General features: G+C 36.6%; 1 protein-coding gene across 1 annotated transcript in view; it reads left to right on the top strand.

Moving 5' to 3' along the window:
- The window catches only part of SLC22A4 (solute carrier family 22 member 4), an 81906-nt gene that overhangs the window by 33296 nt on the left and 24096 nt on the right, over window positions 1-24514 (top strand). The window contains exons 4-5 of the mRNA XM_074290975.1: window positions 15097-15268; window positions 23212-23338. Coding sequence (XP_074147076.1) covers window positions 15097-15268; window positions 23212-23338 — 299 coding nt within the window. The remainder of the gene's footprint in view (window positions 1-15096; window positions 15269-23211; window positions 23339-24514) is intronic.

Genomic DNA, 24514 nt, shown 5'->3' on the forward strand with positions numbered 1-24514 from the left:
TTTCTCAGGGTAACAAACTAGAATCAGGAGCCAGATTTGAACTCAGAGGATGATTCTTCCTGGCTCTGGGCCTAGCACATTCTGTGCTACCTAGCTGCTCACTCTTTGCTTAGCAGATGTAGACAATTAATTGAGAGGGTTGATGCCAGTCTCATAATTTACCTTTGTGTGTAACTATAATCCCTCTGCTGACACCAGCCACTGATGGGAACACCCGCTTGAAATAAGACTTCAACATGAGTTCAGACTACTGTGTATCTTTATAGCTTTGGATAAGACTATGAGCTGAAATGCAGTAAGAAGTCTTTCTAAATTGCAGCTGTATCGCCTCTCATTTATCTCCTTATTGATAAGGACAATCATCAGAAAAGGATATTTTAGAAACATGTGTAATATAGAATAGAACTCTGTCTGAGGCAATATGGATTGATTCTTTTTTTTAATTCTATGTTGAGTTTTGAGGGATTCTTTGTCTTATTATTATGTATTATCTAAATTTGGCTTGGTCCAGCAGGTTCAAAGTTTCATTTGTTTACAATACAGTATGCACTTGTGAACCAAAAAGAAAATGGAAGCCAAAGAAGCCAACAGGCAGAAATGAGGAGGGAGAGTATTCTAAACAGGGAGGATGGCCAGAGAGAGTGCCAGTCTAGAGATGGTATGTCTTGTTCATTGAATAGCAAGGAGACCAGGCTTACTGGACCAAAGAGTTTGTGGTAGGATATTAAGGTATAAAACGACTAGAAAGGTGAGAATGGGCTAGGTTGTTGAAGGACTTTGAATGACAGAGAATTTTACATTTGATCCTAAAGGCAATTAGGAGCATTAGAGTTTACTGAATAAGGGGATGAAATAGTCCTGCATTTTATGAAAAGTCATTTTGGTGACTGAATGGAGGATATGTTGGAAAGGAGTGAGACTTGAAGCAGGAAGACTATTTTCATAATTCGGGTTTGAGGTGAGGAGGGCCTACAAGGTGTGTTAGCCATGTCAGAAGAGAGAATGGAGACTTATCCAAGAAAGGTGGCAGAGGCGAAATCTACAGGCTTTGGCAACAGATTGGATATGGGGATAGTGATAGTCTGGAATTGAAGATGGCATCTATATTTCAAGCCCAAGGGACTGTGAGGATAGTGTTACCTTCCACAGAAATGGGAAGTTAAGAGAAGGGAAGAGCTTTGGATGAAAGAGAATTACTTTGGTTTTGAACATGCTGAGTTCAAGATCTAATTCAGCATCTAATTCAAAATGTCCAAAAAGGAGCTAAAAATGCAAGATTAGAGAGGATGGGGCAGGATAGTAGATTTGAGAATCATCAGCATAGAAAAGCTGATAGAGAAGTGGCTGAAATCAACACAAACTGACTACTAGGTAGAAAACAAGGTACCCTCTGTCTGAATGGGCTTTGTAAAGAGCCATACTGAGTTTCTACATTCCCAGGCAACTTTTTGTTAAGTCAGTTTCAAATACTTGTGATTTTTTTGTAGGTATGGGAACTCCCTCCATTGAAAGATCACAATCTACTTATAATTTATTATTTAATGAGTTACCTGAGGCTCAGAAAGATTAAATCACTTGTCTGTGGTCAGACATCTAAGAAGGGTTAGTCAGAATTTGTGTCCAGTTCTTCCTCTCTCTAAGCTTTGTCCACTGGACCAGACCACCTCTCTAATTTATTTGATAATTATTTGGAAATATGCTTAGCCTGGAGTCAAAAAACCAAATTTACTCTAATTATTGTTGCCATTTAGTCATTCAGTGACCTCATATGGGTTGTTATTGGGGTTTTGGGTTTTGTTTTTTTTTTGAGGGGGGTGGCAAAGACAATACTATATCCTTTGCCATTTCTTTCTCCAGTGGATTAAGGCAAACAGGTTAAGTGATTTGTCCACAGTCACACAGTTGGTAGATGTCCATATTTAAACTGAGGTTTTCCTGACCACAAGCCCAGCAATCTATCTATTGAGACATTTAGCTGTTGCTTACTGAGATCAGTGAAATTAAGAGCAAGATTAGAAGGGAGGAAACAAGTTGTGTGGGATTTTTTTCTTAGTGTTGTTTCAGTTCAAGATTTAGCAAACCAGACTTCTTCATTTTTGTAACTGTCACCGTGACATTTATGAGTCAATACTGAATGCACTGCCTTTCTAAAGACAGACTATTTGGGGAAATAATCTATTACCTAAGGAAAAAAAAAAGTTTTCCCTAACAAAAACTATAAGAACAATTATGAGAAATGTTACATGGAAGATGATTAACAATCTGGGAGAAGACACCACAGGTCTACCTACCCTAAATGAAAAGAGAAAAGGACATAATGAGATCTAAGAATTTGATTGGCAATACTAGCAGAAAAATCCAGGTCCACTCCTCTTGTAGGTCTGCCAGGGATTCTCAAACCACGGCCGCCAGATGCAGCCGCTGAGGATGTTTATGCCTCCGGATTGTGGCAAATGGGCTGAGGGGCAGAGACAGAGGGTGAGCTTTTGTTTTTACTCTAGTCCGGCCCTCCCACAGTCTGAGGGACAGTGAACTGGCCCCCTATTTAAAAAGTTTGAGGACCACTGGAAGCTATTGAGAAGTTTCTCTAAAGTAATGTATTAATTGCTTTTAGGCACCACTTGCCATGGAACTCTTTTAGAATAAATGATAATATGAGATCAGGATAACACTTCATTTAAATAGTACTTTAAAGTTTTCAAAGTGCTTCACATGTATTTTCTCATTTGATCCTTGCAACAACTCTGGGAGAGAGATGCTATTATTTCCCCCTATTTTACAGAAGAGAAAACTGAAACTGAGGGAAGTTAAATGACTTACTCAGTATATAAAGTTAAATGAATGTGTGAAAGAATTTAAATTCAGACCTTGCCAATTCAAAGCCTAGAATTCTATCTAATGTACAATTAACCATCTCTATGGTAGAAGCCTTTCAGCCTTTCTGTGATTCCAAAATGAATGAGTTTATAGTGGCTTACAATTTATCCCATTCCAAACATCTTGGTATATAGGGGAGTATAGACATTGGGATTATATTGGAATATATAAATATATTCTCTACTTACTACTTAGGTGACCCCAGCCAAGTCACTTCTCTCTGTTAGCCTTATCTGTAAAATGTCAGGGTTAAACTTCTAAAAAGTCCCGGTATATCTAAACCTATGAACCTGCCATAATTCTCTAGATATACTTTATGTTGAGTCTGGAGAGGGAGAGATAAACTCAGTTGGGATAAGTGAATTTACCAGGTAAAATCAGCCTGAACACAGGCTACATCTGGGTTAGTGATAAGTGAGGTGGGGTATTTACAGAAACTCTTGACTTTCTACTATCTTGAATCCTGACTCTTGATTTCACAGTCTGAGTTATCCTATTCTCCAAGCTGCCTGGACTGCTTAAAACTGTTAAGAGGCTGTTAACGGCTTTTGCAGACTCATTTAGACTTCCACTAAGAAGGCTGTAACATTCTGGTTCTATGCACTCTACTTCCCTTTTCTATATCCTATTATTATTATTCTGGGATTTATTTATTTATTTTTTGAATGGGTCTTCAAGTCTGAAATAGAACACGAGTGAGTGGTGACTTTGGAAATTAGCTGTTTCCCATCCCAGTAAATCCCAGATCTATTTAAATTGAGTAAGTTTCTTAAATTCTAGAGAAATTTACTGTAGATACTCCCTAGGACTAAAGATTTTACAACAGCGACATCTAGTGTTATTTTTTAAAATCAGAGCTTAAATAGTTGTGTGCTTTATTTGACTTGAAGACTATATCGTGGAGAACCAATCTGGAAGACTCAGATTCACCTCTTGGCTCTGAAACATACTGACAATGTGACTGGGCAAGCCACGATCTCTTTGTTCTTTGGACACATCTCTAAGAATAATTTGCAAAGAAAGTGCCAACCTCAAGTGGTAGAGGGAATTTCCTTACCAGGAGTCCTCCATTCCAATGGAAGCACATGTTCAGTCCCTAATTCTTTATCTGACTAAACTTGTTTCTATCTCCAGATACCTTTCAGCCCTCAATCGTCAGCCATGTAAGCTCAGGTTCTTGAAAAGGGTCATCAGAGACCAATACTACTCATAAAAGTTTCTCATTGCAGAACTGAAGTATAATCACACACAGTATAATCAATGAAGAAAGGGAAGGAGAGAGAAAGGGATAATCATTTACATACTGTATACATAATCATATATAAACAATCATTTATAATTATATACCATAATATAATTATTTATTTATGTATAATAATTATATTTATTATGTTATATGTCACATAACAAATTATATTTATAAGGTATATAATTATAATAATTATTTCTATACTACTATGTGCCAAATACAGTGCTATAGATAAATATATGGATATATTTATTTGTATATATACATACATACACACATATCAATTACCTTGTTTGATCCTCATAACATTGCAGCAAGATAAGTATTATTATTTTACATTTTACAAGGAAACTGAGGAAAAGTAAAGTTACTTACCTAAGGTCACACAGAAAAGAAGTGCCTGAATCGTATTTTAACTCAATTCTTCCTGTCACCAAGCTGGTATTCTATCCACTATGTCACCCAGCTATCCTAGAATGGGGATAGCGAGAAGACTCATCAGTGTACTATCTGAGGATTGTTTAAAAGGCATTGGTGATGTTTACCCCAGAAAAAGGGAGTATTTCAGGAGGAAATCATTCCTGTCTTCAAATATTTGAAAAAATGACAAATGAAAGAGTTATCAGACTTATTTTCCTTGGCAAAAGAAGATAGAACTAGGAGTAACAGTAGCAAGTTACAGAGAGGCAAGATTTTGATTAACCCATAGGAAAAATTCCCTATGGTGAAAGCTGATATGGATTGTCTCTTCAAAAAGTAAGGACCCCATTCACTGGATATGAACTAGCACAGATAGGAGATGGTAAATGTCAAGGAATTATAAAGAAAATTTCTGAGTGGGGTGGAAAGTCGAATTGCATAGTTCCCCTTCCAACCTCAAGATTGATTAGATTCTATGAAATTGCCACTAAATAAAAAGCATTTTATTTTATTTTTAATAGCTTTTTATTTACAAGATATATGAATGGGTAATCTTTCAGCATTTACAATTGCAAAACCTTTTGTTCCAGGTTTTCCCCTTCTTCCCCCCACCCTTCCCCAGATGGCAGATTGACCAATGTTAAAGTATAAGTTAAATACAATATATGTATACATGTCTATACAACTGTACAAAAAGAACTGGACTTTGAAATAGTGTACAATTAGCCTTTGAAGGAAATAAAAAATGCAGGCGGACAAAAAATAGAGGGATTGGGAATTCTATGTGGTGGTTCATTTATAGTCTTCTCCCAGAGTTCTTTCACTGGTATTCAATTCATTATTGCTCTATTGGAACTGATTTGGTTCATCTCATTGTTGAAGATGGCCACGTCCATCAGAATTGATCATCATATTATTGTTGAAGTATATAAAGATCTCCTGGTCCTGCTCATTTCACTCAGCATCAGTTAATGTAAGTCTCTCCAGGCTTTTCTGAAATCATCCTGTTGGTCATTTCTTACAGAACAATAATATTCCATAACATTAATACACCACAATTTATTCAGCCATTCTCCAATTGATGGGCATCCACTCAGTTTCCAGTTTCTAGTCACTACAAAGGAGGCTGCCACAAACATTCTTGCACATACAGGTCCCTTTCCCTTCTTTAAAATCTCTTTGGGATATAAGCCCAGTAGTAACACTGCTGAATCAAAGGGTATGCACAGTTTGATAACTTTTTGAGCATAGTTCCAAATTGCTCTCCAGAATGGCTAGATGTATTCACAATTCCACCAACAATGTATCAGTGTCCCTGTTTTCCCACATACCCTCCAACATTCATCATTTCCCTGTCATTCTAGCCAATCTGACAAGTGTATAGTGGTATCCCAGATTGTCTTAATTTGCATTTCTCTGATTAATAATGACTTGGAGCATCTTTTCATATGGCTAGAAATAGTTTCAATTTCTTCATCTGAGAATTGTCTGTTCATATCCTTTGACCATTTATCAATTGGAAAATGGCTTGATTTCTTATAAATTAGAGTCAATTCTCTATATATTTTGGAAATGAGGCCTTTATCAGAATCTTTGACTGTAAAAAATGTTTTCCCAATTTATTGCTTCCCTTCTAATCTTGTCTGCATTAGTTTTGTTTGTACAAAAACTTTTCAATTTGATATAATCAAAATTTTCTATTTTGTGATCAATAATGATTTCTTGTTCTTCTTTGGTCATAAATTCCTTCCTTTTCCACAGGTCTGAGAGGTAAACTATCCTATATTCTTCTAATTTATTTATAATATCATTTTTTATGCTTCGGTCATGAACCCATTTTGACCTTATCTTGGTGTACAGTGTTAAGTGTAGGTCAATGCCTAGTTTCTGCCATACTAGTTTCCAATTTTCCCAGCAATTTTTGTCAAACAGTGAGTTCTTATCCTAAAAGCTGAGGTCTTTGGGTTTGTCAAACACTGAATTATTAAGGTTATTGACTATTTTGTCCTTTGAACCTAACCTATTCCATCAACTAGTCTATTTCTTAGCCAATACCAAATGGTTTTGGTAACTGCTGCTTTATAATAAATATAATTTTAGATCTAGTACAGCTAGGGCACCTTCATTTGATTTTTTTATTAATTCCCTTGAAATTCTTGACCTTTTGTATAAAAAATATTTTAAAAAGCAACTACAGAGAGACTTCCAGGAGCTAATTTGGTAAAGCAAGCAATAAATTGCTATAACTTTTTCTTATTCATCTCCAGACAATTGTAAAATAGTACCCCAAAACAAATACTGGAACAGCAGAGGTAGCAAAAAGACAGGGTAAAAGAGTCTTTTAGTCTAAGAAACATGGAGGATCAGCAAGAAAATTCTTTCTTACTTGGGTATAGCAAATAGCTGGTCCAGATCAAGAAGCATCCCAGCAACAAGCCCCATCTCAGCAAATCAATGGGAAATTCTGAGTCCCAGTGTGGTGGAGCAGGCAAATGTCAACAACAGGACCTCCATGGTGTCTCAGCATAGCCAGGGGAACCAGCAGACTTTAATCCTGAAAATAGCCATATGCTTCAGTGTCGCCCTGGGTAGACAGGCACCCTGCTTCAGTGTAGTCTTGGCCAAATGCAGAAATATTCCACTGGCTTTAATACATGCCAGACATTATCACCAGAACCCCAACTTAGCACCAGGTAAGTTGTCAGATCCCTATAGCCTCCAGCAGCACCAACCACTCTCCCAATTCCACTCCCTCAGTACAGCATCAGCCATGAGGATTTCCACGGGCTTCAGGGTAATATTAGGGCAGCACCAGATAAATAGCCAGAGCCTGCAGTCACTATTACAAGAAGCCTTACATAGTACCCTTCCTAATCTGGGAGGAAAGCTCAAATTTAAAAGAAAGGAAAAGGGACAAAAAGTGATGAGTAAAAAACCAATAATAGCAAAAAGAATCTGACCATAGAAAGTTGTTATGGTGACAGAGAAGACCAAGACACAAATTCAGAAGAGGACAACAATGTCAAAACACCTATGGACAAAACACAAAAGAAAAATGGGAAGTGATCTCAAGCCCAAAAATATCTCATGGAAGAACTCAAACAAAGCTTAAAATCATAAAAAGAGATAGAATAAATATTGGAAAAGAAATTATAGTGACTCAAGAGAATTATGAAAAAAAAAGAATTGACAGCTTAGACAAAGAATACAGTTGCTTAAAAAATAGAAATGGTCAAATGGAAAAGGAGTTTAAAAATTTGACTGAAGAAAACAACATCCTAAAAAAGTACAAGTAGCCAAATAGAAAAGGAAGTACAAAAACTAAGTGGGAAAAACAACTTCTTAAAAGCTAGAATTGGGCAAGTGGGAGCTAATGACTACATGAGACATCAAGAATCAAACAAATTCAAAAGGATGAAAGAAGAAGAAAATATAAAATACCTCATTGGAAAAACTACAGATCTGGAAAAGAGATCTAGGAGAGACAATGTCAGAATCATTGGACTACCTGAAAGCCATAATCAAAAGGAAGATCTGGACAGCATCTTTCAAGAAATTGCCAGAGGACAAAATAGGCATTGAAAAAAATCTACCAATTATCACAGAAAGGAGATCCCAAAATAAAAACTCCAATTATAGCCAAATTATAAAACTATCAGGTCAAGGAAAAAAAATTACAAATGGCCAGAAAGAAACAATTTAAATATCAGGGAGCCACATTCAGAACTATAAAGATTTTAGCAGCTGCTGAGATTTTAGGATTAGAAGTCATGGAACATGATATTCTGGAAGGTAAAGGAATTACAACCAAGAATCACTTACCTGATAAAATTAAGCATAATATCCCAGAAGAAAAAAATGATCATTCAATGAAATAGAAGGATTAGATTTTAAGCTTTCATAAGGAAAAGACTAGAATTGAACAAAAAAATTGATCTCCAATATCAAGATCCAAAAGAAACCTAAAAAAAGTAAAAAACGGAAATAAAACAGGGGATTAAATGGAACTGTTTATAACCCTTTATGGGAAGATGATATTTGTAATTATTTAAAGTTGCACCACTAATAGAAGAAATATACTTAGAGGATACAGGTATAAGATGAATTTGAGGGAATAACATAAAAAATAAGGAATGAAAAAAATGAGTACACTGGATGCAAAAGGAAGGAAAAGGTAGACTGGGGTAAATAATTCTACCTAAAGACGCCTGAAAGATCTGTTACAGTGGAGGAGAAGATGGGAGGGTGAGCAATGGGAATCACTTGAACCTTACTCTTATCAGTATTGGCTCAAAAATGGTATAATATACACAATCAGTTAAATATAGAAATCTGTTACCAAACATAAAAATAGGAAAGGAAGAGATTAAGTAAAGGCAGGGGGGAGTGGGAAGGAATGAAGAAATTGACAGAAGAGAAGATAGCAGTCGATGCGTCTACACCCGCCTCCCCCCCCCGACCCGTCCTCCCTGGAGCCCGGGTGAAGCGAGCGCGGCCCCCCCGGCGGGCCAACCCCGATGACGGGCACATGCCCAGTTATTACCATTGTACCTGTGCATGTGCATGGGCTGAACTCTCCTATGGAAACAAAAATGGATAGCAGAATGGATCAAAAACCCGAAACATACTTGAAGCACACACACAGACACACACAGCACACACACACACACACACACACACACACACACACACACACACACACACTAAGGAGCTAAAGCAAAATCTATGTTTTAGCTGAAATAAATAAAAATAAATAAATGAAATAAATAAAAAAAATAAAAATAAAAAAAAAATAAATAAATTAAAAAAAATGAAAAAATAAAAAGCAGAGGGAACAATTCTGATCTCAGACAAAACAAAAGCAAAAATAGACAATTAAAAGAGATAAGGAACTACATCTTCCTAAAAGGTACAATAGACAATGCAGTAATATCAATACTAAATATATATGCACCAAGTAATATAGCATTCCAATTATTAAAGAAGTTAAATGAGCTACAATTTCATAACCAAACAAGAGATAGAGAACATTACAAAATATAAATAATTTTAATTCTATTAAATTAAAAGGCTTTTAGACAAACAAAATCAATGAAACCAAGATTAAAAGGAAAGCAGAAAGCTGGGAAGTAATCTTTATAGCAAATATCTCTGATAAAGGCCTCATTTCTCAAATATATAGAGAACTGAGTCAAGTATATAAAAATACAAGTCATTCCCTAATTGGTAAATGGTCAAAGAATATAACCAAGCAGTTCTCAGATGAAGAAATTGAAGGTATATATAGGCTTATAAAAAGTGTTCTAAATCACCTTTGATCAGAATAATGCAAATCAAAATAACTCTAGGCTTTCACCTGACACTTAAAATATTGGCTAATATGACAAAAAAAGGAAAATGTTGAATTTTGGAGAATATGTAGGAAAATTGGGACATTAATACACTATTGGTGTAGTTATGAACTGATTCAATCATTCTGGAGAGCTATTTAAAACTTTTTCCAAATGGTAACCAAATTATATACCCTTTGATTCAGCAATAATACTGCTAGCTCTGTATCCCAAAGAGATCATAAAAAAGGAAAAGGGACCTACCTACATGTGCAAAAATATTAATAACAGTCCTTTTCATGGTAGCAAAATATTACAAATTAAGAGAAGGCCCATGACTGAACAAAAAGTGGCATATGAATGTAATGAAATACTACTGTGCAATAAAAAAATTTATGATTTCAGAAAAAAAGCAACACTTTGTGATGATTAATTATGAATGACTCAGATCTTCTCATTAACACACAATGATCCAAGATAAGTACAAAGGACTCATGAAAGAAAGTGCTATCCATACCCAGATCTAGAAATCATGTAAATGCCAGTCAAAGCATATGTTTTTCATTCACTATTATTTTTTGTGTTTTTTTCTTTTTTATTTATTTCTTCTTTCACAACTGTGACTGCTATAGAAATATCTTTTTCATGATAGCAAATGCATAACCTATATCAAATTGCCTAACATTTTAGGAAGAGGAAAAATAAGAAAGAAAGGGGAAAAATTTGGAACTCAAAATCTTGCAAAAATGAATGCTAAAATGTCTTGATGTGTAATTGGGAGAAAAAATACTATTAAAAATAAACAAATAAAAATTCAGATGCAACAAACTATTACTACATTCAGTAGGTACAATATTTTTTAAATGTTCTGTTTTTTCTAAGTACTTCATATACACTATTATAATGACAACACTATTATAATGACAAGGAATAGAGATATGTTTTCAAAGATGAATATACCATTTGCTACTTGTATTACCATGAATAAGTCACTTAATATTTTGGAACCTCAGTTGTTTCATCTATAAAATGCAGGGGTTGTACAATATGACCTCTGGGGTCTCTTCTTAACATTCTAAGGTCTGAGGCAGAGATCCTCACAGTAATTAAATAATATATTCAGTCAACAGTAGTTTGAGGATTTCAGAGAGATTTTAAGGAACTTTAGACAACAAACCTTACAAATAAGGAAGATATGATGACTGACCAAACTCAATGATGCTCTGAGCAAAAGAATTCATCTGGAGTCTTTTCCCTAATAGGCAAGATGAGGTATTGTACAACTTAAACTCCTCACTTAGCAGAAGCTGTTACTTATGAGGGATGGGCAAATAAAATTGTTTTCATTCATTGCACAAGTATCTATTTAGTCCTTAGTATGTGGAATAACTGTGTTTGTCTCTATATTAAATATAAAGATAAAAAATAGCACTTGCCTCCAAGTAGCTCACAGAGAATCTAGAAAGGAAGGCAAGGAAACTGAATGAGTAGAGTAGGTAGTGGGGAGACTGGGTAGAGCACTGAATCTGAAGTCAAGAAGATCTCAGCCCAAATTTAGCCTCAGGCACTTACCAGCTATGTGACCCTGAGACTGTCATTCAACTTCTATTTGCCTCAGTTTCCTTCGTCTGTAACAATAACAATTGGGATAACAATATCGTCTACCTCCCAGGATTGCCATAAGGATAAAATATTTGTAAAGCACTTGGCACATAGTAAGTGCTATATGAATACTATTATTTATTATTATTATTATTATTATTATTATGGCATGTACACATATATTTATAAGGGAGAAGGTACCTTAAAATAGGTATAAACCAAGCATTATAAGAAACCAAAGGAGATAGAAATCTTACTTTAACTTGAGAAGAGAATGAGGGAAGGGATGAGTAGCAACAAAATTTCTCCAATAAAAGAGAAATTTTTTTTCAGTCAGTGAACGTCAGATAATCTTAATTCAAATCCCAGCTCTGCCACTTACTTTTTGTGAGACCCTATGTGTTAATTCGCTGCCACACTTGGAAAGATTATTGAGTATTTTAGTGGGAACTCATTGAATAGTAGCCAAGTCTTCCCACCTATCTTTCTGAGAAAGGTAGGAAGACTGGCTACATTGGCTCATTTTATGCCTTATCTTTGTGTAGCCCATGGCTTTCCTCTTCAGAGGGGCAAATGTCTGAGACCCAGATGACTTTGATGATTACAGTTTCAAACAGAAATTATGAAGCTAACTTCAAGGTAGGCAGTGCTCCAGGACCCCCCTCTCAATCCTTGTTGGGAGTAACAATGGCATTCCTATAGAGGATGGAATTCACCAAGTTTTGAAGGCAGCATCGAAATACTGGAAATGGAGCAAATAGGATGATAGTTCCTAGTCCTTAGCATTAATTTTCACAAAATGACCTGACTCTGGGAACTGAGACATGAAAGTAAGTATCTTGAGCCCTAACCTGGAAAGGCTCTATCTAGGTCCTTCCCGGAGATGGTTCTTCCTGGATATTTATAAAATCTTTCTAGAATTTCCAAATCTAGAAAAATCCCCAAATTTCTACAGATATAAGATTTAGACTGGTGTGCCCAGAGGTAATTTGGAATAGGAACATCCTCTGGGCAAAGTTCCCTTTTCTAAAAGACAAGAGCTTGATGGGAACATGTAAGCTGGGAAGCTGCCTCAGTGAGCCTCAGAAAGCAGGGGCAAATAGACCACCGCTAAGGAGATAAATATCCCAACACTATTGTCCTGTCTACAAACAGCTGAAATAGCTTGAATCTCTATTATATTTGCCATAAAGATTATGTGTTCTTTAATTATGTAAGCATCCTTCAGAAAGTTTTTGTAAAAACATGTTTAATAATATTAGCTTTTATATAGAATATGCTATATGTGCCAGGCACCATGCTAAGCTCTTTACAATTATTATCTTATTTGATCCTCACAACAATCCTGAGAGATAAGTGCTATTATTATCCTTATTTTACAGATGAGGAAACTGAGGCAAACAGAAATAAAGTAACTATTCAGGGTCACACGGCTAGCTAGATTTGACCTCAGTTCTCCTGATCCAGACCTAGGTGGATAGAGATCCACAGTGCTACCAGAAATTTAGATTTCCCATCAAAAGACTGAACTAAACAACTTGAGTTAAGTGCAATTCAATGAGCACTTATTGAGCAAACTATTATGTGTAGTTGAACAATGAACAAAGGGTAGAAAATTAACTAATATTTATCTTAGAGCTGGTTAGAGCTATCTCTAGCAACAGAGTTCAGAAGTATCAGAACCATTTTGAAAGATTTTCTGATTCCAAGTTCACCACTTCTGCAATTAGATAGCTGACTGATAGCAAAGCTTTTTGAATACCCATTTCCCTTCTCCTAGAGAATACTTCATGAATAGCCTGTCCTCATTAAAATCTGAAGGAGATCAAAAGAATACTTTGAGTTGAACTCTGATGAATGCTAAAAATTCAGACTGATGATCACTTATAGTGGAGGCCCACACAGGTGGAATAACTTTCATCTTTGCAGCTGTAGCACTAAATAGAGCCCTGAATATCCTTCTAAGCCTTTAGGGCTTAATAATTTCATCAGTGAGGTGTGCCTTCCACTCCACAGGTGACTACTTCTCTATTATTCCTTAGTTAAAGGTCTTTGTCAATTGTGACTAAGGAGGAAAAAAATCCTCTGGTGGGCAGCCTTTGGGTGATATCTCTCTGGAATTAACTGTGCAAATCTTTAGACAACAAAACATTCTATGACAGTGAACTGGTATTCAGTGATCTACACAAGTTTTGCAAACACTGGGTGTTTTGTATACACTAAATTTATTTAAACATGAATGAACATGTAGGTTTATGCATGTAAGTCAGATAATAAGATCATACATTTTGAATTAGAAAGGACCATGTTATGGATGAGGAAACTGAAAGCCATGGGAGGTTAAGCAACTTTCTTGATATCCAACAGCTAGTAAGCACCAGAAGCTCTCCTCTGAGGAATTGGATTATAGGGTCATTGCCAAGTTTCAAGGTGTAAGGAACCTTCCAGTCATCCTGTACAATTTAATATATCCAGAAAGCTACAATTTGAACAAAGGTCTTCTAACTCCAAATCTAACCCTTTCTTCATTCTAAAGTGCTGCCTGTTTTGTATCTAGTAATCTATGAGATCTCTTCAATGGGTTCTATTGCCTGGATGTAGATAGAAAGCAAGATTGTCATTGGCCGCAGCTTATCTTAATTCCTATATTCCAGCCATTAGCAACTGCCCTTCCTTCTCTTTCAGTGTCATTAAATGTTTCTACCTACAAAGGGATTCTTTGCACAAAAACTCTTTGCAGGACAACTTTTTATTCCAGGTTCTGGGAAATCAAAGAAGAAAATAAGGGGTTAAATTCATCTCCTTCCCTTTGGTCCAATTTTTTTTCTCTCTTCTAGGTACCTTTGTGTTGATAACATCACAATAACCTCTTAGAAATAAAAGCAGAAGTAATGTTCAACTCTTTTATTTCCCAATAAGTCAAGATAAATTTAATAATCATCTTGATTTGTGGTAAAGAAAATTTAGTTACATAGAAGAATGTTAGAAATGCATGCTACACACACACACACACACACACACACACACACACACACACACACACATCCCATTTCATTCTTCAGAGCATTACCAGACTACTCTGGGCTGTTTTCATAAAGTCTCTACCACACAATAAAGTAAAATTCACTAATTAGATGAGTGGTCTTGGATTTTTTTAAGCTTCCAAGGGGCTTGATTACCTCCAGCAAATGAGGGGCTTGTCTCACTTTGAGGAGGGCCATTTCTAAGATACGATAATGTGTTGTTGTTTTTTTTTAATCCATTTCATTGATGCCTTTTATTTTTATGTCATAGTCATTTCTACACCTTCCCTTCCCCTACAGCTTAACACATCATGAACAAACACATCTAACCATGTGTGCAATATTCTGTGCAAGTCAGGTCCATTTTTGGTCTTTAGAATCTCATGGGAACTTTCTCTCAAACTATGAGGAGGAGACACTAGATTTTCACTAGAATTCACTAGAATTGCATATGGATCCCTGAGAAATACTTCCTTCTTTTTTAAGTGTCGTTAACTTGAACTCTAACTCCATAACAAAGTTGGATAATAATGTAAAGAGAAAATATAAAAATAAGTGAGTTACAATGCTAATACTCCTCCCTTGTTTTGAACAGGAACAGAGATACTTGGCAAATCAGTTCGTATTATATTCTCTACATTAGGAGTTTGCATATTTTTTGCAATTGGCTACATGTTGCTGCCACTGTTTGCTTACTTCATCAGAGACTGGCGGATGTTGCTACTGGCTCTGACCGTGCCGGGGGTGCTGTGTGTCCCGCTGTGGTGGTGAGTGAGACCGTGTTCACAGGCATTCCCCTACATAGGGGCACATCTGGAGCTACAGTTTTTAAGATCACCAATTGGGTGGAAATGTTACCTTGCTTCGGGCTTTTCTTTTTTATTTATTTTTTGTCTTGGTGCCTGCTAAGAACATGGGCCCTTCTGCTTTGGGGTCAGTTAGACCACATGCTCCATCTCACTGATAAATGTGGTAACTGTGGTTAGGGTCCTCCATGACTGCTTGAAAGTGCCACTCTCAGAGCAGAGATCTTAACCTGTAGCTGTCTTTTCTGTTGCCTGTTTTTCTTGTTCATATGCTACTAATTTCCCTTTCTACTCTTGTCTTCCTTTAGATAGTCTCTCTTTTTTTTTTTTTTTTTGTTTATGAATACATATAAAGTCCTTCAATATTTCTGACAGGACTTTCCCTACAATTTTTAAGATGTATTTGCTTATCTCCATAGGATTGCAGTCTGAGAGAGAAAAAGACAGGCAGAGAGACAGGCAGAGATAGAGGAAGAAAGAGAGGCACAGAGAGAAGTTTTTTGATTTGGGGGTTTTGTTTTTGTTTTGCTGAGGCAGTTGGGGTTAAGTGACTTGCCCAGGGTCACACAGCTAGGAAGTGTTATGTGTCTGAGACCAGGTCCTCCTGACTCCAGGGTTGGTGCTCTATCCACCACATCAACTAGCTTCCCTGAGAAGTACCTTTTTTAAGAAAAAGAAAAATTTCCTTCTAGTCAGGAGTTTGTAGTTTGTGGTTTATTTCCTCTTGAAATAGTACTAGAGTTTGAAAAATAGCCCAAAGTCCTGTTGAAATAGAATTCATTTAACAGGAGGCAGGGGGGAGAGAACAATGAAATTTAATAGATTTCTTTGCCTCTTTTGACATTTGAGGGAGGCACAGAAATGAAAGATAGCTTTTTAATCCTACTTTCTTGGAACAACATTAGGTTTTGTGGATGATTTCGAAGTGACTTTTGTGGTTTTATTTTTTTATTTTTCATATTGAAGCAGGAAGAGAAAGTATCCTGTCTCTTCTGAGAGATTTTAAAAATCCATTAAAATTCCTTATAATTATTCTTGGTTTGGCTGTAGCCTAATCTCCCATCAATAAATCTGGAAAGCTGCCTTTGTTGGTTTATGGGATTTTCTTATTTAGCATCATGAAAACCTCTGTCATCATATTTTCCCAAGGCTTAGTATTTTGTTTAGACCTCAAAGGTTGGCACTGTCTTTGGTCATGTTTTCAGCATAAAGTTCTTTTCACTTTATATTAGAATGTGCATTATCTGATGATAGCACAAAGTTATATTCATTTAACACGCTACCTACTTACCTTTTCCTTCATTCTATCACAATCACAAATGGAATCTAGTCCATTCTTTGTCTTCTAGAAAAGCTGCTTTCTTGATACAAGCTATGAGTGCCTCCTAACGTATGAGACTGATGGATCACTAGATTTAATTTAATAGAGGGAGCCAGTGATATTTTCCCTCACATGTTAATCCCAAATTTTGAAATAGAGCCTGGTAGAACTTAGACATAAATCCAATGTAGCTGACCATTTCTTATCCTGAAACCAAGAGCCAAACTTCATGCTTACTAAACAGATTTCATGAATACCACTTAAGTTGGAATGTCAAATTGAATCAAAAGGGAAAGTCACAGTGACATTATACCCACTTCTTTATAAAGCAACTCTGCCCCAGGGAAATCCACAATAGAACCACAATGGCAGGTAGATGTCCCAAAGAAATCCTATCCCACATCCCACTGGCTAATTTCACTGAGCAGGACCAATTTTAAGAGATCCTAATACGTAATATCTAAATAAAAGAAGATAAAACTTAAAACAATAAATGCCTCCTTAATTATTCTCCCTTCCAACCAGCTCTGTTGCTTCTCTCTCAAGTGTGTTAGAAATTTTTAAAAAATGATCTCTTAATCAATCTTGTAGTTAAGGTTAACAATATAAACCTAAGATGTCTTGGGGAGAGGGAGGGTATAGAATCAGGAGAAGTGAGTCAAGCTTTTCAGAGAATTTCGCATTAGAAGGGACATTTACAGGCCATTCTGTCTAAACCTTTCAATTCACAGATGAATGAGCAAAATAAGCATTTATTAAGTTCCTATCATGTGCTAGACATTGTGCTAAACACTATATATATACATACACACACATACATTATTTATATATATATATATAGTTTCATTTGATCAGCACAATAACCTTATGAGAGATGCTATTATGACCTTCATTTTAGAGTTGAGAAAACTAAGGCAGACAGAAACTAAGGCCAACTTAATAGCCTAGTGTCACATAGCTAATGATTGATTGTCTGAGATAAGATATGAACTCAGGTCTTCATGACTCCAGGCCTAGCATTCCATCCACTGTGTCATTTAGCATCCTGTGATGAAGAAACTGAGACACAGAAAAGAGGCTAAAATGACACAGGTAATAAGAAAAAGAATGAGGATTCAAATCCACTCTGGCCCCTGCCTGAACCGAAGACCCCCAGCTTTGTTAATCCCTTCAGCTATATTTCACAGGATCCATTCAAAAAGAAACTATTTTACTTCTGTTCTTTAAAAACAGCAAAGTCTTTTCCTCTATTACTGATTGGTAACTAGCCCATAAAGCTTGAGCATGGATATGAAGATTCCCTGTCTGTAATCTCTAGGGACTCATTATTCCAAGAAATGTGACTGATCTGTGTAGAAGAGACATGACTAAAAGAAAGGCGTCCCTGTTGAATTGACTCACTGGGAATAATGCTAACATGCCATATATTTGTCCCCCTAGGTGCCTTTGTCTTCAAAGGATATTTTAATTATAAGTGTAAGGAGTGAGTGTGTGTGTGTGTGTGTGTGTGTGTGTGTGTTAGTGTTTTGCCTATGTAGGTTATGGATGCCAACATGGGTTTGTCTAGATGTGGCTTACATGGAGATAAGAATAATATCTCTAGTATCTGTTCTTCCAACAAGTCTCCAAGGAAGACTTTAATTCCTGCCAGCTGGGAAAGCAGAAGATTTGGGGCCAGAATACCATTGTTGGCCATCCTGAGCTCCTCGGAAAGCTAGAATATCTATCTGCTCCCTTTAATATTTCTACTCTAAGGGAAGTAATGTTTAGGTTTAAGCTATACTTCTGACCATTATGCCTTATTGAGACCCTCTTTAATTAAATTCATTCTAGGATAGGATGTTGCTACTACTGCTGCCATCTCAATAATGTTTTTGTGGTATAGAAGTTTTCCTTCAGTCTCTATCTTTACATATGTCCATAAGTGTTTGGAGTTCTGTGTGTACAGCCCAATGAATGCATCTAGATTTCTTGATTTCCTTCCTTGACCATGAAAAACCTACTTAACTTTCTTGGTTTATCTCCTTGGTGGTCCTCAATACCTTGCTTTTGATTTGACTAGACTAGGGGTTCTCAAACAACAGCCCGTGGGCCAGATGCGGCCCACTGAGGATGTTTATGCACCCACCAGGTTATGGCAAACGGGCTGAGGGGCGGAGACAGAGTGTGAGCTTTTGTTTTTACTAGAGTCCAGCCCTCCCACAGTCTGAGGGACAGTCAATTGGCCCTCTATTTAAAAAGGTTTGAGGACTACTGGACTAGACTATACATATACTCATTATTTCTTCTTGATTTGTGTGCTGTTGAGCTGGATTGCATTTTGATTCTTCTTTTTGAATCCATCTTCTCATGGGGTACTTAGGTCATGTCAGGTGGGCAGAGGTAGACTCTGGTCTCCCTGTTCACCTGAGATGGGGAAGCTGCTAGCCAAGTGACAACCATAGTGCATTGATTTTGTTTGGCAAGTGGAGAAACTGACTCAAGTAGGTGGAGAAAAGAGAAGGACAAATCTGTAAGAGGCAACTTCTTCCTTTTCCTTATGGAACAAGAGAACAAAATAACAAACATTCATTAAGTATCCATTAAGTAGTGCCATACACTATGTTAAATATTTTACAAATATTACTTCATTTTGTTGTCACAACAACACTAGATAGGTGTTATATTATTATCAAATACAGGTGAGGTAAATGACTTGCCCAGTAAGAATCTGAGGCTAGATTTGAACTCAGATGTTCCTGATCCCAAGCTCAGTGCTCTATTTACTGTTACCTAGGTACCTAAATGGCAGGCCAAAAACTGCTTCAGTTTAAAAGGAGAAACCCACTATTTTGGTTTTATCCCAAATCCCTTAAATAACCTGTTCTAGCTTTAACATAGTATTTCTCTCAGGTTCCCCAGTTAATAGGGAAAGTATGAGGGTATGGCCGGGGTATGGAGCAGAAGCTGTCTCAGGTATTACTCTGTAAAAACAAGTATTATCTCATCCCTTCTTTGACACAGTACCCACCTCCCGTAGCCCTGGCTCCAATCTGTCTGAGTCTGACAGTTGAAGAACCCCAGCCTCAACAATTATTTCCCCCTTCAAAGCAAAAGATTGCTCTAAATAGCACATCCCTAAAGACTCTTGCTCCTGCCCCAATGTGGGGGTTAGTCAGGGGACAAATGGAATGAGGAAAAATCATTGAGGATCATCAGGATTCAATGAGCAGTGAGGGCTCGACAGCTCCTCCTTTTGTCAACACTCAGGTTCACTCACTCATTCTGTCTCTTCTGAACATACTCATTCATGTCTCTCCTCACTCACTCCCTCTTGCTCTTGGACAGTCAAGAAATCTGACTCTGCTTCTGCTCACAAACTTCTAAACAGTCACACAGACGCCTGTGTTGCATCCTCTCTCCACCACACCCAGACCTCTAAAATGAATACCACCAGTGAAGTGTGGAGATTAAAATTATCCTATTTACAATGAGAGACTGAGGCAGAGGTCTGAGCCAATGGCACTTTATTAAAGGGTCCATGGATCCCTCTAATGAAGTGAACCTCAGATCTTCCTCACAATCTAAGATGCCGCCTCCTCCAGGGCTCTATTTTTGTAGGATTAGATATCCAATCATTCCAGAACAGCTACCATATATAGAATAATTCCACTGAATATGTCATATGTTCAGCATGGTCACAAGTTGGATGAAGCAAGGAATATCTTCACATAAGATGGACAGGATTCTCCTTAATTTGGGCAGAAGGAAATGGTACAAGCCATCACAATCAGTGACCTAAATGGTCCTAAGATAATCATTTGCTCCTATTGGACAAGTTGATCCAGAGGTACAAAAATATTTGAGGGGACTTTCCATGTAGTTGTCATAATCACAAGGCAAAACAAGGGTGGAGGGACTTTAGCTAACTTTCTATAGTTAAGCCAGTGAACTTAGAATCCATAGCTCACAGGTCTCTGGCCTTATATACAGAACTCTGATATGATTCTATCAAATTGATTAATATTGATTGGAATAGAGTAAGGGTCCAAAATGAATTATTTCTCTCAAGAAAACTTATTTCTCAATTCCCTCAAATAGATGAAGATTATAGAAACCAAAGACCTTAGCACTTGGTTGACAAGAATCATTAATTTAAATAGGATGTTCCCCAATAGTATGCTGAGATGAGCCTTCTTTTGCTCTGCCCAGCTCATTCTTGAGACTTTGCATAAGTATACTATAGGTCTTTGCTCCATTCCCCCAGCCTTCCCACACCCTCAAAGGGTACTATCTTCTTTCCCCTTTTGAGGGCACACTTCATGTTATTTACCCAAAACACAGTTTGTTATTTTTATTGCAGTACAAAAATTCCTAGAAATGATTCTCTTTTTGTTGTTTTTTAATAGGTACCAAGTAAATTATGAGTTCCCTTTGTTAGCTGTACATCACACAGAATTCAGCACAGCCTTTGTTCTAATAGGCCAGAAGGTTAGTGCCTCTAACTTCAGGTCCAAAAGCCTTTACCAAATATTCAAAGTTGTATTATCATGCAGGAGACGTGGAAAAACAAGATTCCTTTGCACCACACTCTAGAACTGAGAAAACAGCAGAATAACTAGAATTGTTATAGAGCTGGATAGAGAACCCCATGGAGAAATTCCCAAATCTGCCTATTCACACTAGATGGTCTTGCAGAAACATAATTAATTCAACCATCTGGGATCATGTGATATTAGGCCCCTATAATTTGTCAAAATGTGGAAAGATAGGATGTGTGTGTGTATACATATACATACATTTGTACACAAACAGCATATATATATGTGTATATATATATACACATGCACACATATCTTGTCCTTCCATGCTTCCATATGCATATATGCATACATATGTATATATACACATATGTGTACTTTATATATCTAAACATTTGTGTGTATTTGCCTGTGTGAACAAAATATTTATGTATTCATAAATAAGTATAACACCATACAACACTAGACCAAGATTTATATGAGCTAAGATCCTTGGTCAAAATATATTTCAGGATAAGTGGAAGCAGGAAGGGTTTGGGTAACTAGTACTACTTAATAATGTATGTCAGCAGACTGACAGGCATTTGTTTCGAAGAAGGACAAATGGATTTATATGGGATCTTTTAAAGTTAGTCAATAAACATTTATTAAGCACTGATTGTATTCCAGGCAAAGTGCAAAATTCTGGAGATACCAAGGAAGGTAAAAGACAGTCTCTATTCTCTATTTGCTTACAATTTCATGGGGAAAGACAATAAGCCATGGTGATTTGCAAGGTTTTTGTTTCTGGCCAATTCTCAATTAGGTTATCACTAGTATTGGATAACCTAATAATATCAGGGGGAAAATACACCTAGAAGTTTGTTTTAATAGAGTTTAAATTTCCAGGGAAACTACTTTTAAAAACCCACAATAGTTGATAATGGGAAAGCTGAGAAATTCAAGGGCTGAAATGGGAAAGGGAAAAAGCTATGTCTTCCAATGCTGTGTTTGAACACTGGTGGGGGGGGGGAGGAGAAGAGTTAAATAACTAAATGTGCCATGTACTGTGCTAAGTGCTTTGCAAATATGATCTCTTTTGATCCTTTCATTAACTCTGAGAGCTAGGTACTATTATTTTCCCTATTTTATAGTTGAGAAACTGAGGTAAACAAGTTTAAGTGGCTTATATAGGATCACTCAGCTGGGTTTGGCTTTTTGGGGTCTTTCTGAGTCTAGGATGAGTGCTCTATCCACTGTGCTGCCTCCATGGTTGGGGGGCGGGGGAGGAGAAGTTATCAAGACTTGTGATTTCGTTCATGTAGGGAACCCTGCCAAAGCAGAGTGTCATAATTCATTTTAGGTGATTGTTTGACTTATTCAATACTTTAAAACTATTTTTAAATGGCCATCCTGTACAAGGCATTGCCATCCTTGCCCAGATAATATACCTGAGGCAATATTTTGAGGTTTGCAAAACTGTCAACATATCTTACCTCCTTTGATCCTCAAACAACCTTATGACATAGATACGATCTCACATGTCCCCATTTTACAGGTGAGGAAATTGAACTTTTAAGAAGTTAAGTGATTTCTCTACAGTTGTGCAACTAGCTAAATGCCCACAGTGGAATTTAAACTCAGGTCTCTTGAATCTCTCCAAGTCCCGAACTCTTTCAATCACACCACAGTGGCTCTCTACAAGGAAGGAATTAACACATAACTCCCAGGCAATCCTTCAAAGATACCCAGGTAACCCCTTGAATATCTCATTGGCTACTTACATCTTATGTTAATTAGTAATGTCTCTGTCACCATGTGTTTTGGGTTATCCTGGTCTCAATATTCCTAAAAACCTCTTTAAAATGGGTATATATCCACATGCCATAAGTTTCTGATTAAGAAACTTGTAGAGGGAAAAATTCAGAGGGGGAGGAATTCTTAATAAAACACATTAATTTTTAAAATTACTTTTTAAGAAAAATATTATTTTCTGAGATTTTTAAAATTATCATTATGGAATTGACAGCTTCTGAGAACAAAATAAATAGCCCATAAGAACTAAACCCCAAACTCAATTACAGGGTTATTCCTGAATCCCCACGATGGCTGATATCTCAAGGAAGATTTACAGAGGCAGAAGATATCATCCAAAAGGCTGCAAAAATGAATAAAGTGACTGCACCAGTCATAATATTTGATCCTTTGGAGGTAAGCATTTATGAGCATTTTTCTTCTCTGTGATGTGTATTCTTGACTCCATAACATATCTTTAGTCTCCTCAGAACTAAACTTGTATTGAGCTTTCACTAAATGAAAGGCTCTAAACTCCATATTCTGAGTGCAGATCTTTCCCACAAATACAAAATTATATTTGTATGTATATGTGTAATTTCCTTCAATTTCATGTTAAAATGATTTTTAACATTTAAAAAAAGTTTTGAGTTCCAAATTTTATTCCTTCATCCCTTCCTCTTCTTCTCCTCCCTCCCTGAGATCAGATATAATTATACATATGGCACATATAATCTAACGGGAGAAATAGAACAAACCAACTGATAACCAGCACCAAGGGTTTTTCATGTCATCAAAAGTCAATGATCCTCAGAGGAGTGGAAAAGAGATTTTGATGTGCCTGAACAACTCTATCCATGGAACAACTAAATTATCATTTGCTCATTCAAAAACATTAAGCAATTACCTTCTTTAAGGTTCCTGTGTACCAATGTAGAAATAGAGAGACAAAGAAAAAAATAATTCCTACCCTCAGGGAGCTTTCATTTTAAAAGCACACTGATGAAGGTAATGTGAAATTTGAGGGGATTTGTGGGTTTGTGCTGAGTTTGGCATAAAGGATTCCTAGAAATTGGTGAATGGTGATGGTGAGATTTGGTGATACAAATAGTGGATTTCGTCTGCATTTTAAAGCATGAAGGACATTAGTTTTGCTGCAGTCGAGACTATGTTTCTGTATAATAGGAAGTACTAGATTTTGTGATGTTCCTAGGATCATGTAAGGAGGTAGACAGTATGGTAACTGAAATATTGGATTTGGAGACAGGAAGATCTGATTTCAAATCCTGTCTCAGATACCACTTAACTGTATGACATTGAAGAAGTCACTTAATTTCTCTTTATTTTGCTACAAAATGAAAATAATAGTAGCACCTACTTCATAGATTATTGTGAGGATTAAATGATAAATTCTAAGGCTTTTGGCAAATTTTATAGTGCTGTGTAAATGTTGGTATTATTATCTTAGATTTATAACTGGAAGATTATTGAGTCCAACCTCATCTTACAGATCAGGAAACTCAGTCACAAAGAAGTCTTATTTGCTTTGCTCAGGGTCACACAGCTAGTAAAGTGAGATCTGAATCCAGTCTT

This window comes from Sminthopsis crassicaudata, chromosome 2 (assembly GCF_048593235.1).
Source record: "Sminthopsis crassicaudata isolate SCR6 chromosome 2, ASM4859323v1, whole genome shotgun sequence".
NCBI classification, from domain to species: domain Eukaryota; kingdom Metazoa; phylum Chordata; class Mammalia; order Dasyuromorphia; family Dasyuridae; genus Sminthopsis; species Sminthopsis crassicaudata.